The 19,744-nt window shown below is 37.7% G+C and overlaps 4 protein-coding genes across 11 annotated transcripts; 3 read left to right on the top strand and 1 right to left on the bottom strand.

Moving 5' to 3' along the window:
• Positions 1–806: 806 nt before the first annotated feature.
• LOC118058973 (kinesin-like protein KIN-7E) lies at positions 807–8,767 on the top strand. 8 transcript variants are annotated; one of them, XM_073411560.1, is made up of 16 exons: positions 807–1,226; positions 1,389–1,575; positions 2,163–2,267; positions 2,354–2,596; positions 3,324–3,413; positions 3,494–3,594; positions 3,682–3,795; positions 3,872–3,953; positions 4,031–4,098; positions 4,215–4,280; positions 4,382–4,506; positions 5,289–5,625; positions 6,122–6,226; positions 6,321–7,283; positions 7,365–7,711; positions 8,216–8,767. In XM_073411560.1, the coding sequence occupies exons 4-16, from the start codon at positions 2,377–2,379 to the stop codon at positions 8,529–8,531; spliced, it is 2,934 nt and encodes a 977-aa protein (XP_073267661.1). In that variant the 5' UTR covers positions 807–1,226; positions 1,389–1,575; positions 2,163–2,267; positions 2,354–2,376; the 3' UTR covers positions 8,532–8,767. The 8 variants fall into 8 exon arrangements, with proteins under 8 accessions (XP_073267661.1, XP_073267662.1, XP_034927678.1 ...); XM_073411561.1 differs by having other exon boundaries at positions 2,357–2,596; XM_035071787.2 differs by having other exon boundaries at positions 1,389–1,571.
• Positions 8,768–9,288: 521 nt separating this feature from the next.
• LOC118058974 (NADH dehydrogenase [ubiquinone] 1 beta subcomplex subunit 9) lies at positions 9,289–11,889 on the top strand. Its single transcript, XM_035071795.2, has 6 exons — positions 9,289–9,538; positions 9,625–9,666; positions 9,814–9,895; positions 10,374–10,429; positions 11,123–11,194; positions 11,666–11,889. Exons 1-5 carry the CDS (start codon positions 9,410–9,412, stop codon positions 11,162–11,164), a joined length of 351 nt encoding a protein of 116 aa, XP_034927686.1. The 5' UTR covers positions 9,289–9,409; the 3' UTR covers positions 11,165–11,194; positions 11,666–11,889.
• A 2,675-nt stretch (positions 11,890–14,564) lies between these two features.
• On the bottom strand, positions 14,565–15,034 carry LOC118058976 (small ribosomal subunit protein bTHXm). The gene has a single exon (XM_035071796.2). The coding sequence runs from the start codon at positions 14,998–15,000 to the stop codon at positions 14,728–14,730; it is 273 nt and encodes a 90-aa protein (XP_034927687.1). The 5' UTR covers positions 15,001–15,034; the 3' UTR covers positions 14,565–14,727.
• Positions 15,035–15,528: 494 nt separating this feature from the next.
• On the top strand, positions 15,529–19,744 carry LOC118058977 (epimerase family protein SDR39U1 homolog, chloroplastic). The gene is given in 14 exon segments (XM_035071797.2): positions 15,529–15,853; positions 15,933–16,009; positions 16,122–16,169; positions 16,172–16,190; positions 16,480–16,539; positions 16,705–16,823; positions 17,308–17,352; positions 17,466–17,544; positions 17,929–17,990; positions 18,101–18,203; positions 18,562–18,622; positions 18,942–19,012; positions 19,237–19,376; positions 19,456–19,744. Coding segments are annotated over 14 exon segments (1,038 nt in total). The 5' UTR covers positions 15,529–15,801; the 3' UTR covers positions 19,558–19,744.

The following is a 19,744-nucleotide window of genomic DNA, read 5'->3' on the forward strand; positions in this document are numbered from 1 at the left end:
ATTACTTAATTAATTGCATTCTAATTATGTCATGATAATTAATGTAATTAAGTAGCCGACTCATCACTCCCTGTTCACACCAACCATCCATTCCCTCCATATCTCAACCGTACATCAACAAGGGGTCCAACGCCGGCAGCCATCGACGATAGATTGGCGCCCCTCCAAAACAACAAATACACGTGGCGCCAAACAAGAAAAAACCCAACCCTCGTATCCCTATCCCTACGTGACTTCCTTCCAGCCTCGCAAAAGGGTAAAATTCAATTCAGCCCTTATGTATTCATCATTATTTCACCTTTACACTTATATGTTAAATGTATTCAATAATAGCCCTGGATGTTCCAAACATTTCCAGGACTACCCCTTTCACCGTTCAATAGCTAGCACAATCCAATTTTTTTGAGGTTTATTTATTTATTTATTGACCCCCATTTCTGGGAGTTTCTCAAAAAACAAGGAAAAAAATAAAAAAAGTTTCACCTACCATTGAACATTGGTTAGGGGAATTTAATGGAGTGTCAATTTTTAAATATTTTAAATTTTCACATTCCCAAATCCTATTCACGTGAAACAATAAAAACTCTTAAAATCTGAGACTATAAAATAATGATTCTAAAGGTTATATTACTATTTGCTACAATCAACTATTTGATGAATTCAAGGGCCATACTGAAACCATTAGGAACTATACGACTAAAACCAAGAAGTCTTAAACTACAGAGACCAAAGTGTAATTTTAATAATCAAAAGGGGTAAAAAAGAATTTTGCCCTTGACAAACAAACCTTCGATAGCAGATGCACTGACACAGAATTTGGAGAGAGAGAGAGAGGTACAAATACAGTTTTTTTTTTTTTCCTGCCCGTTGACAGATAGAACCTCAACCAAGCCAAATTAAACTGAACAAAACGGACTCTCTCTCTCTCTGTTTGAGAGATCGTGCGAGGAGGAGAGTGAAAAATCTCGCCGATTTGTACTGTTCCATTCGGTTTGGTCTTTCAATACCAAATTTACCCTTCCTTTTGACTGACATTTTTCTTTTTTGCAACGCGTAAAGCAATAGTTTTCACATTTTTTCTTCTTTTAATTTCTCTTCAAAGCCAAGTTTCAGTTCATGTTCAAGCGCAGCTAAATCAAATCATTTTATTTCATCTGCGCTACTAAATACACAAAACAAATTGATACATCAACTCATGTACGCTTACTAATCTCGACTCCTTCAAGGTAGAAAACAGTTTTTTTAACTGTAATTTTGCTTTTGCCGCTGCATTTGGTAACGGTTAACTGCGTGAATTTCGGGGTATTTAAATATTTTTTTCAACTGATTAGTAGTATTCTTAAGAGCTGCGTTTTGGTACTGATTTCCTTTTGGCTTCCTTGTTGCAGTTGCGGGCTTGCAGAGCTTGAGATTTGGAGAAGGTAAATACTCTCTCACTTTAGACCAGAGAGCAAGAGAGAGAAGCAGAAACGGTGGCGTCTTGCAAGAGGAAATGTAGAGTATCTTATCTGAGCTGCATTGCTTGCTTCAACTCTGCTCACTTACCGTTTCATGACAGTGACCCATGCTTTGTAAGTATGTTGCGTACGTATATGTATGTATTTTATATACACATATATAGGCACGAGCTTGTATTTATGAATATGTTATGTCGACGGGGACCATGTACTAGTTTAGTCGCTGCTATGTGCTGCTCTTTTTCTGGTTGTGAATTGAATTTTTTTTTTCAAGAAAAAAACTATGGAATTCTGTTTCTTAGTTTTCAAGCATTGTAGCTGGCTAGGAACCACTTTTTAAGGAAGAGACTAGAAATTTAAATATGGGTTTCTAAAGGTCTGTTTCTTGTTTTGTTTGTTTTTACAATTTTTAAATAATGCAGATGCTTGTTTTTTGGTTGTCATCTATTGCGAGGGTGATTTAGATAGAAATCCAAGATCAGCATCTTGTTGTAGTTTCAAGTCTCTATCTCTTATGGGCTTTTATTATTTATTTAGATATTTTTTGTGATTTTAAAAGGTTGTTTGGGCGGTTGTTTGAAAATGATGATTAGATGTAATTGTTGTCGTTGTTGTTGATATGGAATGTAAATTGCCTGTTTTATGGTTACTTACTTATGTTTTGGGTTTGTTAGATTCTTACTATGATTAGCTTTCTTATTGCAGAGACTGTCAAAGTAAAATGATGGGCCCGCTGTCATTTAGGCAAACACAACAATTTTTTTAAACATCTAAACTGTCTCCTTGCATTTCAGAAAAGCAAGAGTACCTGTGAGTTTTTGGACTCATAGACTTAGATTTTTCCTTTTTACCAGAATATTTGAAAATTATGGGTCGTATTTCATTTTATTGAGAAGAAGAACAAGTGTGGACTGGGAGAATGGGATCAATTGGCAAGGAAGAACTGCTGAAGATGGAGAGGATGCAAATGGCGAGTGCCCGCGAGGAGAAGATTCTTGTTTTGGTGAGGCTAAGGCCTTTGAACGACAAGGAGATTGAGGCAAATGAAGTAGCAGATTGGGAATGTATCAATGACACCACCATCTTGTACCGGAATACCCTCCGTGAAGGCTCCACGTTTCCATCAGCTTATACTTTTGGTAAGGAGATGCTCTGTGATTCCTTTTTTTGGTGTCAAAAATGAAAATGAGAATGATATGTCCCTCTTAATGAGGCCAGGCCTTCATGTTTTGGGTCTAATCCCGTGAGTTATCTGGCATCATACACCAAGAGCAACTCTTTTTTCTGGCAAATATTTGCTCGGTCAGATTGAAATTATAGGTGGCAATTTAATATCTCCAGGATCATCATGTCAAACATATAGCTAATTCTGTGCATATACTCTTGATACAATATGCCTGGAGAGCTTTTCAGTTCCCTGTACTTGGTAATGTGCATAACAAAAGCTAGGATGCTTTTAAGATTGGACTAGTTCATTTTGCTTATAGGCTATCAACTTGGTCAATGAACAAAAGGGAAACCCATGGTGGATTTCTACCTTACATATCATTTATCATGATGCCTTCCAAATCATTTGTTTTTGGTTAACCCTCCTGACCTGACCTCAGAAGCGGTGAACTGTTTGCTAAGCACAGTCCACTGTCAGATAGTTAGAGCGCTGTGAACAGTGGTGTGCCAAAAGAACTAACGCTATGTATATATTTGGTCATAGCTTCTTCCATTGGCTCAATTTTTAAATTTAGTGTACATATCATTGCATCAAACTTTATAGAAGTCAGTTAATTTGAATTAACAGCCAGCTTTTAGTAACATAATTCTCTGTTTAAGTGTTTCATCTCATTTCATTTGCCCATGTTCTGGGGATAGACAGAGTATTTCGAGGTGACAATACTACAAGGGAAGTGTACGAGGAAGCAGCCAAGGAAGCTGCCCTTTCAGTTGTCAGCGGTATTAACTGTAAGTATGATGCTCAAGTCCTTTTTGTCACTTTATTTGCCAATAAGCAAAGAAATTTCACCTACTTTTGCTATTTCCAGCAAGTATCTTTGCTTATGGGCAAACGAGCAGTGGAAAAACATACACCATGATGGGAATAACTGAGTATACAGTGGCAGATATATTTGACTATATACATAGGGTAATCAAAGTTTCTAATCAGAACTGTTTCTGTTTCCCTTTTGTTTTCTTAATTCCAACCTTTGTATAACTATTTCTAACATCGCAGCATGAAGAAAGAGCATTTGTTTTGAAGTTCTCAGCAATTGAGATATACAATGAAGCTATCCGAGATCTGCTTAGCATGGACAGCACTCCACTTAGGCTGCTGGATGATCCAGAGGTGAATGCTGTTATCCTTTCTAGATTCCACAAATATGTTGACGAACTGGTCTGATTCTTTTTCCTGTTTTGGTCAGAAAGGGACTGTAGTTGAGAAAGCCACCGAGGAAACACTAAAGGACTGGGACCATCTAAAGGAGCTTCTTTCTGTTTGTGAAGGTAAAGCATTGTACAAAGTCCTGCTGTTGTTATTGGGTGGTGTTGTGCATCTACTTATCTTGTGGTTATTATAACAGCTCAAAGACGGATAGGGGAGACCTCCTTGAATGAGAAAAGCTCCAGATCCCATCAAATTCTTAGACTAGTATGCCCCTTTCCTTTCACCTCTTCTCTAGTACAATTGTACAAGCATTTAGTTGTAATGAAAATACGTGGAATTTGAATTGGAGTTATTGCTTTTTTTTTTTTTAATTCTCGCAGACAATTGAAAGTTCTGCTTGTGAATTCTTGGGCAAGGAAAATTCGACCACTCTTTCTGCCACTGTGGTACGGATCATTTCAACTTATTATCACCCATGAATTTAATAAAGTAGGAATAAAATATTAATAACAGAGGGAAGTTACATTGAGTTCTGGTTTTGGTGCAGAATTTTGTTGATTTGGCAGGAAGTGAGCGCGCATCTCAGGCAATATCCACTGGAGCAAGATTAAAAGAAGGTTGCCACATTAACCGAAGTTTACTGACTCTGGGAACCGTTATTCGCAAGCTAAGGTGGCTATTTTTTATTTTCTTTTCAATGTTTGCTTTTGTGTCTGTGACATAAATAATTGTGGCTAAAGCATGTGGTTATTGCAGTGTGGTGATAATTTGACATTTTTCATCTGCATCTAGATTTTCTAACACAGCTGATATTCACTAACTATTCTGCAATTGCCACTGGGATTAAATCTAGTTTCTTTCAGCATTTGTTTAGGACTCAATTTTCTGTCATGATCATTCATGATCCTAAATTGTTTTGTGAAAATGCTTTAACTTTGGTATATTTTTCAATAACAAATTGACAAGTCTAGATGTCAAATTTGTGGTTGAAATATTGCCACCACCTATCTTGCTTGTTATTTCTGAAAGTACTAAATGGTCAAGAGTCATGCAGATTGTTAAAAATGAATATAGGAAGATTGGCTAGTCTCATGCATGCTTCAAAGGATATTAACCGTGTTGGCATCTCGTGAAAGTAAAAATACAAGCAAATGTCCCTGGAACACAGAGGCACATGCACACAGTGGCACACACCTTTCATATGAGCTGTCTTAGAACTGTACTGAGTGATATGGAACAGTGTTCAGAGCATTTTGTTAATGGTGTCTGTTTAGGGTTACTACACACGAATCATGACATAGCTGCTTTTACTTTATCTTGCCCCCCTTCCTAAAAATTTTCTTTGCCACCTTTTTTTTTCTCTGCAATTGGTGTAAATTGAAAGTTGAAATCTTATCAATTTATAGATTCACACGATCATATCTCATATCTGGCTGATGCAATGATTTGTGCAGTAATAGGAGGCAGGGACACATCAATTACAGAGATTCTAAGCTGACACGGTTACTGCAGCCTGCATTGGGTGGCAATGCTAGAACTGCCATCATCTGCACATTGAGCCCTGCACGGAGCCATGTTGAGCAAACTAGAAATACTCTTTTGTTTGCTTGTTGTGCAAAAGAAGTTACTACAAAAGCACAGGTCAATGTAGTCATGTCTGATAAGGCATTGGTTAAGCATTTGCAAAAGGAGGTGGCTAGGTTGGAGAGTGAGTTGAGAAGTCCTGACCTTGCTTCCTCAACTTGTGATTACACATCTGTACTGAGACAGAAAGATCTTCAAATTCAAAAGGTAATTATTTGTTTTCTGAACTTTTTTCTGCAAAATGCTTTACCCATGCGAAACATGAACAAAAAATTAATAGCAACCAAGGTGGTCGACGGTACTAGACACTGTTGATTTTTCAATTCAGAATCAATAATTCCATTTTTGAACTTGGCCAATAAATTTTACCAGTGGAAGTATTACAATTATCTCTCAATCAAGAATGTGTCAATAGCTTCTTTATTGAGCAAATCTGATATTCTGATGGTTGTGGTTATTCTGGGTCACCTGCGGGTACACAAATACCCACCCCAACCCTTCGCCATTGGTTGGCTCAAAGGATTATTTAATTTCCTCAATGCATAGATGGTCTTAGTCTGCATTCCCTAGACCCTGCTGTATGATTGAGCTTTATGGATGAACAAAACTTAAAGATATACTATGACATATCGTGTAGAAGATTCTACATGATTGCCACATTATATATCGACTTACACCCTATCAAGTGGTTCCTTTCATGCAGATGGAGAAGGAGATTAGAGAGTTGACTAAGCAAAGGAATCTTGCTCAATCTCGAGTAGAGGATTTGCTGCGAGTGATTGGAAATGATCAAAATTCAAGAAAGGAGGTATTTTTACTAACTAACCTGGAAGTGTCACTACATGTTTGATGATATCACTCCAATTGTAATTGTTAAATATTTCTTCATGCTCTTAATTCAGAATGGTATCAGTCATTGTCATAATACACAAGCAGGGGCTACTTGGGAAGATGAATGTTCCGTATCCAAATCATCAGGCATGGGTGATCCTCATTATCTGAATGGAGGTGCTGGAAAGTTTGGTCCTGCTTGTTATGGTGGAGACAGTGGGAGCAATGATGAGGAACCCTACTGTCTTCTTGACAACACCGACAGACATGGTTTATCTGATGGTACTTCTCCTCCAATGTCAATAGGAAAGAAGATTGTTAGATACAATTCATCTCAGAGTCTAGAGGATGCTGCAGAAGATGCTGATGACTACTGTAAGGAAGTTCAGTGTATTGAAATGGAAGAGACAAGGAACAGGAGCAATTTCAGACACCATTCGGTATCAAATGGTGAGAATGAAGGAACTTTGGCTTTGACAGCATTCAGGGACGGAGCCACAGCAGGTGCTGGAATATCCACTCCAGTTAATAGAGATAGAGAAGGGAGTCACGTGCAAAATGGTTATAATGAGTTGGAGCAGAGATTGCATCATGTGCAAAGGACCATTGATGCTCTGGTCAGTCCCTGCCCTGATGAATCATCTCCACAGTCAGCAGCTGATATGTCTACTTCTAGAAGCCTGAACTTAACAAGGAGCAGGAGTTGTGGAGAGAATTTCATGAATGGCCCTTCTCCTGGATTTGAGAAAGCAGAACAAATTGATAGCACACCACCTAATGGATCTGGGAAAAAGTTTACCGGAAGACCAGCAGGACCCCGAAGGAAAATTCCTCCACTTGATTATGGTGCCACTGCTACAATATTGTCAAGAAATGACTCTCAGTCATCTCTTGGAAGTGCTTGCACAGATGACTTCAGAGCACGGAGCATCGGAACTTGTGCAGATGAGGATATTCCTAGCATACACACTTTTGTTGCAGGACTGAAGGAGATGGCCCAGGAGGAGTATGAGAAGCAACTTGTTGATGGTCAGGTGAGAATACTTTCTCTCTTCAATGTTTTTGCTTGAAGTTGCATTCTTTGTGACCGAGTTTCTCTCAAGATTCACTTTTAGCTTGGTTTGATTGAACAACAGGTTCAGGAGACAGAGGCAACGACAATGGGTGATAAATATGAAAAGAGTTCAAGAGACATAGGATTGAATCCTATGCATGAATCTTTGAAAAGTTCTCCCAATTGGCCTCTTGAATTTGAGAGACAGCAGAGAGCAATGCTGGAACTCTGGCAAACTTGCAATGTGTCATTGGTCCACAGAACTTACTTTTTCTTGCTCTTTCGAGGCGATCCAACAGATTCCATATACATGGAAGTGGAGCATAGGAGACTTTCCTTCCTCAAGGAAACATTTTCTCAGGGAAATCAGGGCGTGGGAGGTGGTCGGGCTCTCACACTAGCTTCAAGGTAACCTCTCTCTCTCATCCATGCATATTCGATATGTGTTTTCACATGTATTTGGAACTTTGAAACTTTTTACCCAATAATGCATCCAGCATGTATATCTCACATGATCTGCCAATAAAGCAAGAGAACCTAACCAGAAACAAGGAGAACAAAAAACAAAAATATTCTGTTGCCTTTTCGGAAGCACGTGACACTATTGGTGTTTTATAGTAGTTTTCTTACCAATTTGTGGCTCTGTGACGCAATTTTTTTTTTCCTTTTCAATACCAGAAAAGGTGTACCTTGTGAGCCTTTGTTGTTAGGTAAGACATTTGATTACATAATAAGAGAGAATGGTGTTGGGTATGATAATGCATGGTATGGAATGGCTGCACTTCAATGTTATCTGGAACCCATCCGTTTCCCCACTTGAAAATTACAGGGTGCCCGGTGATTTATTTTTTCCTGGCACATAGACATGCTTTAAGTTTTTGCAACACTAATATACGTTTATCTGGGAAACAGCATCAAGGCTCTTCATCGTGAGAGAGGGATGCTAAGCAAGCTGATGAACAAGAGGTTTTCAGAAGAAGAGAGAAACAGACTTTACAAGAAGTGGGGCATTGCGTTGAACTCAAAACGTAGAAGGATGCAGTTGGCAAACCGCATATGGAGCAACACAAAGGACATTAACCATGTCACGGAAAGTGCTGCCGTTGTCGCAAAGCTGGTCAGATTTGTGGAACAGGGACAAGCTCTCAAGGAGATGTTCGGGCTTAGTTTTACACCCCCGACCTCAAGCACAAAGCGAAGGTCCTTGGGATGGACGTACAGCAAGTGATCCCTTTTCTAGGCTTCCTTTTGTGCCACATAACACAACTGGAGATGTGATTTCTTGAATCAGGCCCATGTATCATTGTTTTCATGGATGAAATCCTCTGCCATTGTTAGAGCTGTAAAAATTGCAGGAAGCTTGAATCATGTTAGAAGTTGAACTGGGTTTTGCTTTGCCCATTATGTTCATGTTTGTGCATTTGAAATCTACTATTATATTTTTAAAATTTGTTTCGTAACGCATTTTTAGATAGTTATTATGTTATGACTATTTTAACGTTCGAGCTTGGAGGCATAATTTATAGTAAGAGAAATTATTGACTATCCTCAGTGTACTTTTCTGCTCTCACCCTAATTCTTTTTGTTCCGCATGAATGGGACGGAGGAGCACTGTTTCAAAAATATCAAACCACCATTTTTTTTTTTTTATCTCAATCGAGTTCTTAAAATATTATCAATCACTTTAGGGTTGATGTCAGAAGAAATTCACTAGTAATAATTCGAGATAAATATTTTAGGATACTCGATTCGAATTATCTCTTTTATACATTTTTTTTTACAACCGATTGATCATAAAAAATTGAAGAATTAAAAAAAATATTTTGAATGTATATATTCATGTGCCGGGAAGGGCCGGGTCGCTTAGGAAAATCTCTTAAGGGTCTTTAGGCCCAGGACCCACGAAACAATGGATGGCGAGTTGGCGATTTCTAGGTTACAAATATTAGTAAATTTTATCGAAAATGGTTATGGTCCTTATGGAGTGGAAACGACGCCGTTACCCTTTTCTTTTAGATGACATTGCATTTTCTCCTAGCTTCAGCAGTGAGAAAGTAAGAAGAAGGCTGTAGAGAGAGGGAGATCCAAACAAAAGAAATAAAAGAAATGAGCGTAGCAGCAGCGGGCTACCTGGCTCGAAGAGCAGCACAGAAGGAGAGAGTGAGGATCCTCTACCGCCGTGCTCTCAAAGACACTCTTAACTGGGCCGTCCATCGCCACCTCTTTTACGAAGATGTAACTAATTTCTCATCCCTCAATCAGATCTCACTGCTCTATTTTCTTACCAATTAACTCTCCTTTTTCCCCCCTGCTGTAACCAGGCCGATCTTCTCCGCGCGAGGTTCGAGAATAACAAACACGTGGTTCGTTCTCTTAACTAATTGGAAAAAAAATGTTTTTGACATTTTAATATAGCGGTATAGCTCTGTGATTTAGGGTGATAATTTTTTAATTAGGTAATTTATTCAGGATTTTTTTACTATGTATTTTATTTCCTGGAATTGGAATAGGAAGATCCGGATACAATCGATAGAATGATAGCAGATGGCGAGGCGCAATATAATAAGTGGCGCCATCCTGATCCTTATATTGGTAAATTAGTTTTTATTTTCTATTTCACATTTTACTGCCTTTTTCTTATCCTTTTTTACTCCGTGTTTGGGTTCTGGTTTTTTGGGGAGGTCGGGTTGAATTAAGAGTAGTGTTAAATTATGTAAGGGAGGAGAGTGATAAGGACTGACCGCGGTTTAATTCAGTTTGTCAAACTTTGGGTCTTAACAGATTGTTAATTTCAAACAAATTATGAATGGAAGACAAAAAGAGTAACATCATTTCTAGTTGGCAGCATTTCATTGACATGTTGTATTATGCACTGAAATTGTGAAGTATAGGAGTGTACAAGAGGGAGGAAGGGAGAGAGGTGTTAAATAGGATAATTTTTTTTCTTGTTATGTCTTTATAAACATAATTGATTCATGTGGTTTTGAGAATTTATGAAGTTTTCTTGTTGAAGAAACGTTTTTTAAGGTTATAGGTAGCATTCTCAGGCTCTGATCTTATTTGTTTACAGTTCCTTGGGCTCCTGGCGGCAGCAAGTTCACTCGGAACCCAACTCCACCTGAAGGGGTAATGATCATGATTGATTATTTAATTCATTATTCTACATGTTCTACCTTTTCTTTTCACCTGCCCTTATTCTCTGTCTTGTTTGGGCATGACATGGAACTTTTGGGTCAATTCCTTTTTGTTGGCTTCTTGTGTTCTATGCATTTGCACCATATATGTGGATGTTAGAATTTGGATACCCAATCAATGATTTCCTTTTCTTGTTTAGTAGCTAAATTAGATTGTTTAAATATTGTGCTTCGTTCATTGTGGTTTAGCTTTCAAAAGAAAGAACATTGTCCTTCACTGTGTCATATATGAGATGCATCGATAATCTCTATATGCAAACTTAACATGGTGGATTTATATGTGATTGGCTCTGGTAGAAGTCTTCTGAACATGTGCCGTTTAAAAAAAATAGAGGATGGGTGTATATGTAAAAGAAGATAAGAGCTTCTTATTGTTAAGTATCATCTTACTAGGTTGACCTATATTCTTAAAATGCGTAATTCTTGGGGGCATCTGGGCTTCTTTCATTAGGAATCCACTGTTATGTTTTTAGATTTGTTGTGCATCTTAGTGAACAGTAGCTAATATTCAATTGATAATAACACTGATTACTGATGGATATTTGGTGCCAACTTCGTCAAGGTAGTTATGTTTTATGTGCTTTTATTTTTTCGGTATCATTCTGATTATTTGGTGTTGTTGCAGATTGAGATAGTATATAACTATGGCCGAGAAGATAATGACTAAAAACCTCTTTTTTCACATGCAAAAATAAAGGTTAGCACTATAATCATTTGCTTGACATAATGTGTTATTGGCTGCATTTCTTTTTCAATAAACTTGTGTCAGATTGTATCTCTGCTGATGCACTGCCATCTGCCACTCCCCAATCTGGTTTGATGGTAATGAAATGAATCTGGGATGGCCGTAACCTCTTCTTTTTTGTTCCCAAATTGGTATTTTGGTCCCTTTGTTCTTGTAATTTTCTGCATCGTAGTGATTATAAGATTGCAAGGAGATCAATGAGGCTTGCTTGCTGGGCAGCCTACATATGGTTTTATTCAGTCACTTAGTTGTGTTGTGCTTATGAATTGGGAGATGCTATAGTATCTCCTGTTATCGTGTTCCTGAAAATGGTTTTTTCACCTAGCATGTTGCTTCTTGAGGAACCCGTCAAGTTCATTCCTCTAACAGTGAAGTCGGAGCCATAATGTTCTTACAATAGCTGCAACTTTGTCTCCTGTGCAGATTGAGGTGATCTATGACTGCTCCAGAAATCAAAGCCAGCATCCGCTTTGTGTAATTCAAGTCAAGGCAGATAGTGGACATTGTTGTGGTTCTCATTTTTCACTGTTGTGTATTTTGTTTTTTCTCTGAACATATATTCGTGTCCTGCAAGTACCAAGTATTCATGAGATGGTGCATAACTGGATTGAAAACGAATCCTTCAAGTGAATAATAACTTTTTTTAATTTGCGTCTTTTCCATATTTTGTCACAGAGAAGCATAGGGCAGGAGGTGGACACCTGCGTGTGGTTCTCACCCACGTCTCTCGGGTGAGAACTCATGAACCTTTCTAGGATGGAGAGTGCTCCGCATGATCTTCTAATACTGCTGAGCACTTCATCTCTGAATCTGGAGAAAATCATCAGCGCTGCTGACCCTGATAGGTCTACAGCCGATTCTTTCTTCCTGAAAAGCCAGTAAATATTGTTAATGTTGTCATTAACCGAGGGTTTGGAACTGGCCATAGGTATAGTAGATTTGACATGGCCTAACAGGCGTTGAAGGAGGGGAGCTAGGAAAGGCTGTTGATCAGGCATTTTTTTTTGTTTATAAATTCAATGCAGGTGCGATTATGGAGGGGACTTTGGTCCTCTCTCTGTTACTGGCATCTGGTTATGGAATGAAAGCTCAATAATGCAAATCATTAGAATCGAAGTGAGCGAATTATTTTGAAGCTTGCTTATCGAGTCTCTCCATGAGAAGCAAGCGTCATGTTTTTTCCTCTACTGCCATGAAATCATATATAAACTGTACCAGCAATGGCAGGAAACGAGTTTTATTTAAGAAATACTCCATAATGTTGCAAAAAATTAGCAATGCCACCCATCAAACAAGAACCAAATGAGTGTAAACCTCACGAAAGTTTGACGAAAGATAAAATGAGAACATGGCTTTCAAATCTGTTGGGTCACACTGGAGGCAAGCGATGTCCAGCACAGCAAACAATGTAAAGAACACATAATCTGCTTATTCGTGGGGTCAGATAGAAATATGCAGTGGCTTTTTTAATGCATGTGCATTTTATATAGGCTGAAATGTGAGCCACCCCCTGTATCAAGCATTCTTTACATCAGGCCCTCTGGGTTCAGTTATTTCTCTTGCCCTGTCCTATGAATGACAAGGCAGCAAGGGAAATGTGAAAGATGAGGCATAAGGGTACTGCTACCGTACATGCAACAAAATTGCGAATAACCCTGTCGATTGTTGCCATTTCAATGCTCTATTTGCAGTCTGTAGTGGATTCAAACTCGCAAAACATTCAAGCAGATACGTGGCTTATTCTGACTGGGACTGGGCATTTTATATTGTAATTCTGATTGTGCTCTTCGGCTTCTAGCTTCTGATACTGGGGATAGCAATAGTAGCGGGCTTATTTCTAAATCTGTCAGATCAATTGCAGGAGGAAGCTGGAATTCATAAAGGTAGCAAAGCACATTGCATTCAGAATCTTGTTTAGTTAGGCTCTCAGAAAATCCCTCTCAAGGTATCTTGTTCTAATTCGGTGATAGTTGGTCCTGGTCCTAGAATAAGACAATAAGAACTAATGCGTTGTATGTAATACTCCCCGGGGGGGGGGGGGGGGACAGAAATAGTTGCGACATAGACACAGAATACAGAGACCTATTATATCATCAAGCACAAAAACAACGGGATCAGGAAAGGTTCTGTCAAGTCTTCACGTGTCTTGTCAGCTTGTTCCATCTTCATCATTCTTCTTCTTTTTTTTTTTTTTTTTTTTTTTTCTAGTAATTGTGGGTGTCTGGCCTAGCTTACACTCATCTCGACTAATCTCCCAAAACCCTGAAGTTAACGACTATATAAACCTTTAGTAATCCTGAGATTTAATGAGACTCGAACTGATGATCTTTGAAAAGAAAACTTAAGGTTTGATCAGTTGAACTACACCCCTCATGGTTCCATCACCACCATTCTTAAACCTCCTTCATGTGTACTCTCTCCGGTCACTATCTGTATCTCCTCTTTCTATATTCTATTGTTCATTAAAACCCACTCTGGTAAGGTGAGGGAGAGGGAGAGGGAGAGGGAGACGATCTATTGAATTATAGCATCATGGTGGCCAATTTAAACAGGATTTGGGTTTGCAATGGACCCTAAAGAAGATAGCAAACACTATATATTAACCATTACAATTGGAATGGACACTTGTTTAGTTCGTCATTTGAGTTGCTCTACTCAAAGGGCCAGGACTGGATTTGCTATGCCAATTGCAGCAAAAAGAAAAGAAAAAAGAAGGGGAATTTGCATTCGTCAAGGCTAAAGAAGTGGTGCCAAGGTTCTGTTTCGTACAGCAACTACAGACTACATCTCCACTCACATCAATATAGCCCTCTTGTAGTCAAATTTTTCTCCCAATCACAAAAAAGTTCAAACCTAAGTTACGTAAGTTTTCACACTAACAGGAATCAGCATTTTATCTTTGAGACAGTTCAAAAACTGATATTTACCATCACCAAGTTTATCCCATTTCATCTTTGAGACACTACACTCATTTTAAGGAGAAACTAAGTTGTCTGATAACTTTCTTGTTGGGGCCAGTAGTTTTTACAGTTCCCTACATAACCCACATTTCATTTCTTTCTAGGCTAAATTGACTTGACATTTGAGCTCGACAAAACTCTGCAACTTTAAACTATCTCTAAAACAAATAACAAAATAACTAGCCTTGATCAGGAACTTCCATAATCTCGACACGAAACATCAGCAACCAAACATACATCATCACTAATAAAGAACCACAAATTTTAATTACAACGTTCAAGTTTACTACGAGGATATTAACAGGAATCCATGCCCCTTTAAAACATACCAAACCCAAAAGAAACAGTAGTTTTATTCAAAATTCATCACAAAACACAAATTCATTAAGAACCCACATCAAATGTACATGTTCTTAACTACGCGAAACTCTAAGAAGGAAAAAAGGGCAGCTGCTACAAATAACATCGAGCATTTCAGTCATTAAAAAAGAGAACACAGTAACAATAAACAATTTATAATTTTCATTAAATGAGCTTGAAAGGGAGAGGCCATGGAGTGGACCTGGGCACCTCAACTTTATCTTTAATTCTTTCAATCTTCTTCTCCTTCTTTGGCCTCGCGTTTCCATAAGTTCCTTTAAATCTTTTCCCTCTCTTTGTTTTCTTGTCCCCTCTTCCACAAAGGATCGGCGCCATCTCTGCACCACTTGATACTGATGATGTTGAAAATACCGCTGATCTCTGACCCACCATCGCCCTCCTCGCTACTGCGCCGCACCACTGCATCACCGTCGCCATTTCTCACTGACAATCCTCTTCTGTGAAGTGAAGAGTTATGGATTTTATTTTCATTAGTGGATTTACAGTGCATGGGCCACCGTGGGTCCTTTTGTAATACCAATGGGCTTCTGGTCCATTCAGAGTCCAATTTTTCTAATTATCTTGGGCCTCCTCTGTGGGCATATCTCAGTCCAGGTCTTCTGTAGTTCTAATTCCTACTGGACTATCAGATCTTTAGCTTATCTTATTTTATAAAAAGAGCTGGTATCTATTGTACATTAAGATATGCCAGTTTATTTTCGCCAACAGTCCTGGCTGGATTAATTTGATGGGCCTTTTCTTTATTTAATATATCATCTGCTGTTTTAAAAGTGACTTTTGGCACTGTATTTAAAAAGTATTTTAAAAAATTTAATTTTTTTATTTTAAATTAATATATGTTTGATATTTTTAAATTATTTTCACGTAATAATTTTTAAAAATAAAAAAAAATATTATTATAATATTTTTCTAAGATATTAAAAACAACACAAACCCGTGGTAGCTTGGAGGCTGCTGCCTCTCATTTTGCTATAGGCCAATTTTGGTGTAGATTGCTGGACAAAATCTGGATGCCCAAACAATAACGGGTGATGGATATGACGTGATAGTTGCTGTGGCTCCAAATGAAACACGAGGATAAATGAACTGACAATTCTTTAGTTTTGTACATTCATGGATCAAAACCCATCCTTGTAGCAGCAGACACAGAGACGGCAAAGTGTTGCTCTCTGTAGTGAAAATGGAGTCGGTGTCAAATAGAGTAACTACTACTTTAACATGGAGCAACTCTATCTCTACTTCTTCACTCCAAATTCCTCAAGTCTTTTCAGTTAGTTCTATAATCACTCTACTTTGTGTTTTCATCTTTGTTTCTGAAAGTATTGACATTTTCTTGTTGCTTATGCAAGGTGTATGCTATCTTTTGTTGCAGATTCATTGTACTAAGAGATTGAGGGTGTGTTGTGCCTCTGACCAAACCCAGAAGGTAGATATGTTCTTTTAGATAAAGAAAGTGTTGAATGCATTAATTTTGTGCTTCAAATATAATGAAAGATGAGAGGTTTGATTACTTGGAGACTTTGATGTTGGGAAATCAGATGACTGTATCAGTAACTGGAAGCTACTGGATTATTGGTAAAAGATTTGGTGCAAAAGACTGCATGCAGGTTCGTTTCTCTTCTTCTTGTAATTTTTTCAAGATTAATTGTCATTTCAATTCATCATCTTGAACAATTAATTAGCATACTTAATTCTTAACTTTCTTGAGATAGCTGACTGGTGAAAAGTAAAAACCACTGTTTTCATTTTTGAAATTTTATTTTGGAGTTGATTTTTATTTTTTTTAGATTTTAGCTTCTGATTAGTTGAGATTTAATTGTTAAGCCAGAATGATGTTTGTGGGGATCAAATGAACTCAGCTAGATTTTGCTTAACAACAACGTAATTTGTGCGCAGATAAACATTCTGTTCGTGTATTGACGCGTTCAAGATCGAAAGCTCAGTTAATATTTCCGGGTAAGAAGGTAATGAATGAGATACTTCTATAGCATGTAGATAAAAAGTTCTAATTTCCCGCAAAGGCTCAGATAAGCTATCCACAGTTTGTCCGGTAATGCTTTTATTATTTTATTTTCTTATGTTTTAATTCTAAAAAATATTTCTACTGCCTGAAATCTGTAGTCAAGGAATTTCCTGGGATTCTGATTGCGGAGGAGCAGGACTGGAAAGACTGCATTCAAGGTTCAAATGCTGTTGTAAATTTGGCTGGACTGCCCATTAGTACAAGATGGTCACCTGAGGTTTGTAATACTCACTGCATCTCTTAGTGCATCCCTTTTTTCCATAAATGCCTGATTGGTTTGAGAAGTTGCATAATGCCTCAAGATGTTTTCTACATTTTACATGGATATGTCGCTTTCTTCTCTCAGGCTGTCAAAACATTAGTTGCTTGCTCAGCCTCTCACTAGATCTGGCTCTTGTGCGTTTCAAGTTCTGATTTTAATTATTACTTACATGGTGAAGCAGACATTAGTATAATCATGAACTGGAAGAACACTGCTTAAGGCGCTGTTTTATTAAATACAGTGAACAATGTTTACAATAAACGTGATTAATAGAATTCAGTAAAAATATATCTGTCATGATTTCATGTCCGAAACAGCTCCACTATAAGTATCAATTTATCTTTTACTTCAATTATGACGAGGTACATATTTTTCTTATGGATAAAAAAAATTGCAATTTACCTTAAAAGGTCTTATATCAACTCCTTTTGTCTTGCAGATCAAGAAAGAGATCAAGCAAAGCAGGATCAAAGTGACCTCAAAGGTATCTTAGACAATCATATTTTTTCCTTTCTTCTGGAGAGTTTGTTAATTATTCTTAACACAGGGTCTGTTCTATCTACTGTTTTTTCATCCACATTATAACTGATTTTGAAGGTTGTAGATTTAATAAATGGTTCACCAGAAGGAGTTCGGCCTACTGTCCTGGTTAGCGCAACGGCTGTTGGTTACTATGGTTGGTTTCTATTGATCACATGACATCTCATTTACTTTTCCTCGAAAATAGTCATCTCAAAATTTGCTTGCTTGTTTTACTTGGGAATTGTGTTGATATATTCCTATTGTCTTTCCATTCAATTTTAGTGTTTTTATGCAATTAACTTGGAATACGATGGTTTGCTAGGAATCGTTTTTATTATTTTTTTCATGCAGATGTTTATAATTTCAAAAGGACACTAACCAGCAAAAAGAAAAAGAAAGAAAACTGTCATTAGTTTTATGGGTGAAACTTAAAAGTGGAACTGGAAAGATCATGAACCATAATGTTTTTTAATATTCACTCACAAGAAATTGAATGGATCACAATATATTTTTCTTTTACTCCCTCAAAAATGCTCAGGCAGCAGTGAAACACGAGTTTTTGACGAGCGCAGTCCATCGGGAAATGACTACTTGGCTGAGGTAACATAGGCATGATTCAATGCCTGTATTTTCTACTGAATAGTTGCTTTCCATTTGGTTTATTCTGCTATGTGTAAATCTATACTTAAAACCCCCACATATCTATTCAGGTATGTAGAGAATGGGAAGCAACAGCCCTCAAAGTAAATAAAGATGTGAGATTAGCTCTTATCCGCATTGGTGTTGTCCTTGGCAAAGATGGTGGTGCTTTAGGTACTCAATCTTCCAAATGCTTTTACTTGCATTTCATGCTGACTTTCAGGTGCATTGCCAGTTTCTTGATATATAACCTGAGATTCAAGTATTGTTGGATCATCCTACATATAGAATTGTAGAGAACTGTTAAAACTTAATCTATAGGTCAGAGTTGTTCTATCATATAACAGATACAATCAGTGAGGAATTCATACATTGTTTGAAGTCATTTGATCTGGTAAAGAAAGCCTTTATTTCCCAACTGCATAGGACGGATTGTTCCTACTGTGAATTGTTTAAGTTATAAAAGCGTTCGCCTAATGGTTCTTTGAAATGATATTCTGCCTCTTTCATGGAATGGCTTGTTTCCTTGCAGCTAAAATGATCCCTCTCTTCATGATGTTTGCTGGTGGACCTTTGGGCTCTGGACAGCAATGGTAAATTACTATTTGTACAATAGAAGAGTGAACAAAACTTTCTGCTACCAAAGCTCCATCTGATTAGCATTTTGGAGGAAAGATTTTCTTGAAAAGTCATCAGCCTTCTATTTCTGGATCGAAATGTCCCTCAGCATAATTGCAGAACCTTAGAGATTTCAGTTCCCGTGGAAGTTTTTTTTTCCTATTGTTTCTCCTACAAAACTTAGAAGATATTTTTGCTAAATTCTTTTTAAGCCAATCAGTTCATTTCAATCGTAAGGAATCAGTACAGTGACCCGTGATGAACTTCCCCTGTGATGTTCTTGTACCTGTACAGGTTTTCCTGGATTCACTTGGATGATATTGTGAACCTAATTTACGAAGCTTTAACAAATCCATCTTATAAAGGTAATCTTCTCGTTTTTTAACAAATTTCTTGTCTTGATTTCACATGTCAAATAAGGGCAATAAATTGTTGCTGAGAAAGTTTGATATTTTTACTTGTGTTTCTGACGGGCACATTTACAGGGGCAACAAAATAAGTACATTAATGATTTCTTCCATTTAACCTTCTTTTGTTTGGACATGACCCTAACTTGTAAACTTCAGAACTTCTATTGACCTAACCTCAGGAGTCATTAATGGAACTGCTCCAAATCCTGTTCGATTGGCTGAGATGTGTGAACAATTGGGAAATGTTATGGGCCGGCCGTCGTGGCTTCCTGTACCTGACTTTGCCCTCAAAGCAGTCCTTGGAGAAGGTGCTTCAGTGGTAAGGACTTGCACACTTTCTGTTCTGTCTTTTTCTTCCACGTCACCATGCTGAAACAGGCACATTGAGTTCTTTGCAGGTATTGGATGGTCAAAGGGTGCTTCCTACTAAAGCCAAGGAGTTAGGTTTCCAGTTTAAATATCCCCAAGTGAAAGATGCTCTTAAAACCATTCTTTCATGAGAGCGAGACAACTCATTTGTGGCTTTATTTGATACGAGGATCTAGCTTCTACAACATTAGAGGCACGTACTTGGGACTTGAGATCTAAGAGTTGCGATGAATGATGTTATTTGCGAAGAAAACATGTCGTTTTGCACCTTTGAAAGCAATTTTTTTCTAATAATAATACGTTAAATCATTCTTGGCA

This window comes from Populus alba, chromosome 9 (genome assembly GCF_005239225.2).
Source record: "Populus alba chromosome 9, ASM523922v2, whole genome shotgun sequence".
Taxonomy (NCBI): domain Eukaryota; kingdom Viridiplantae; phylum Streptophyta; class Magnoliopsida; order Malpighiales; family Salicaceae; genus Populus; species Populus alba.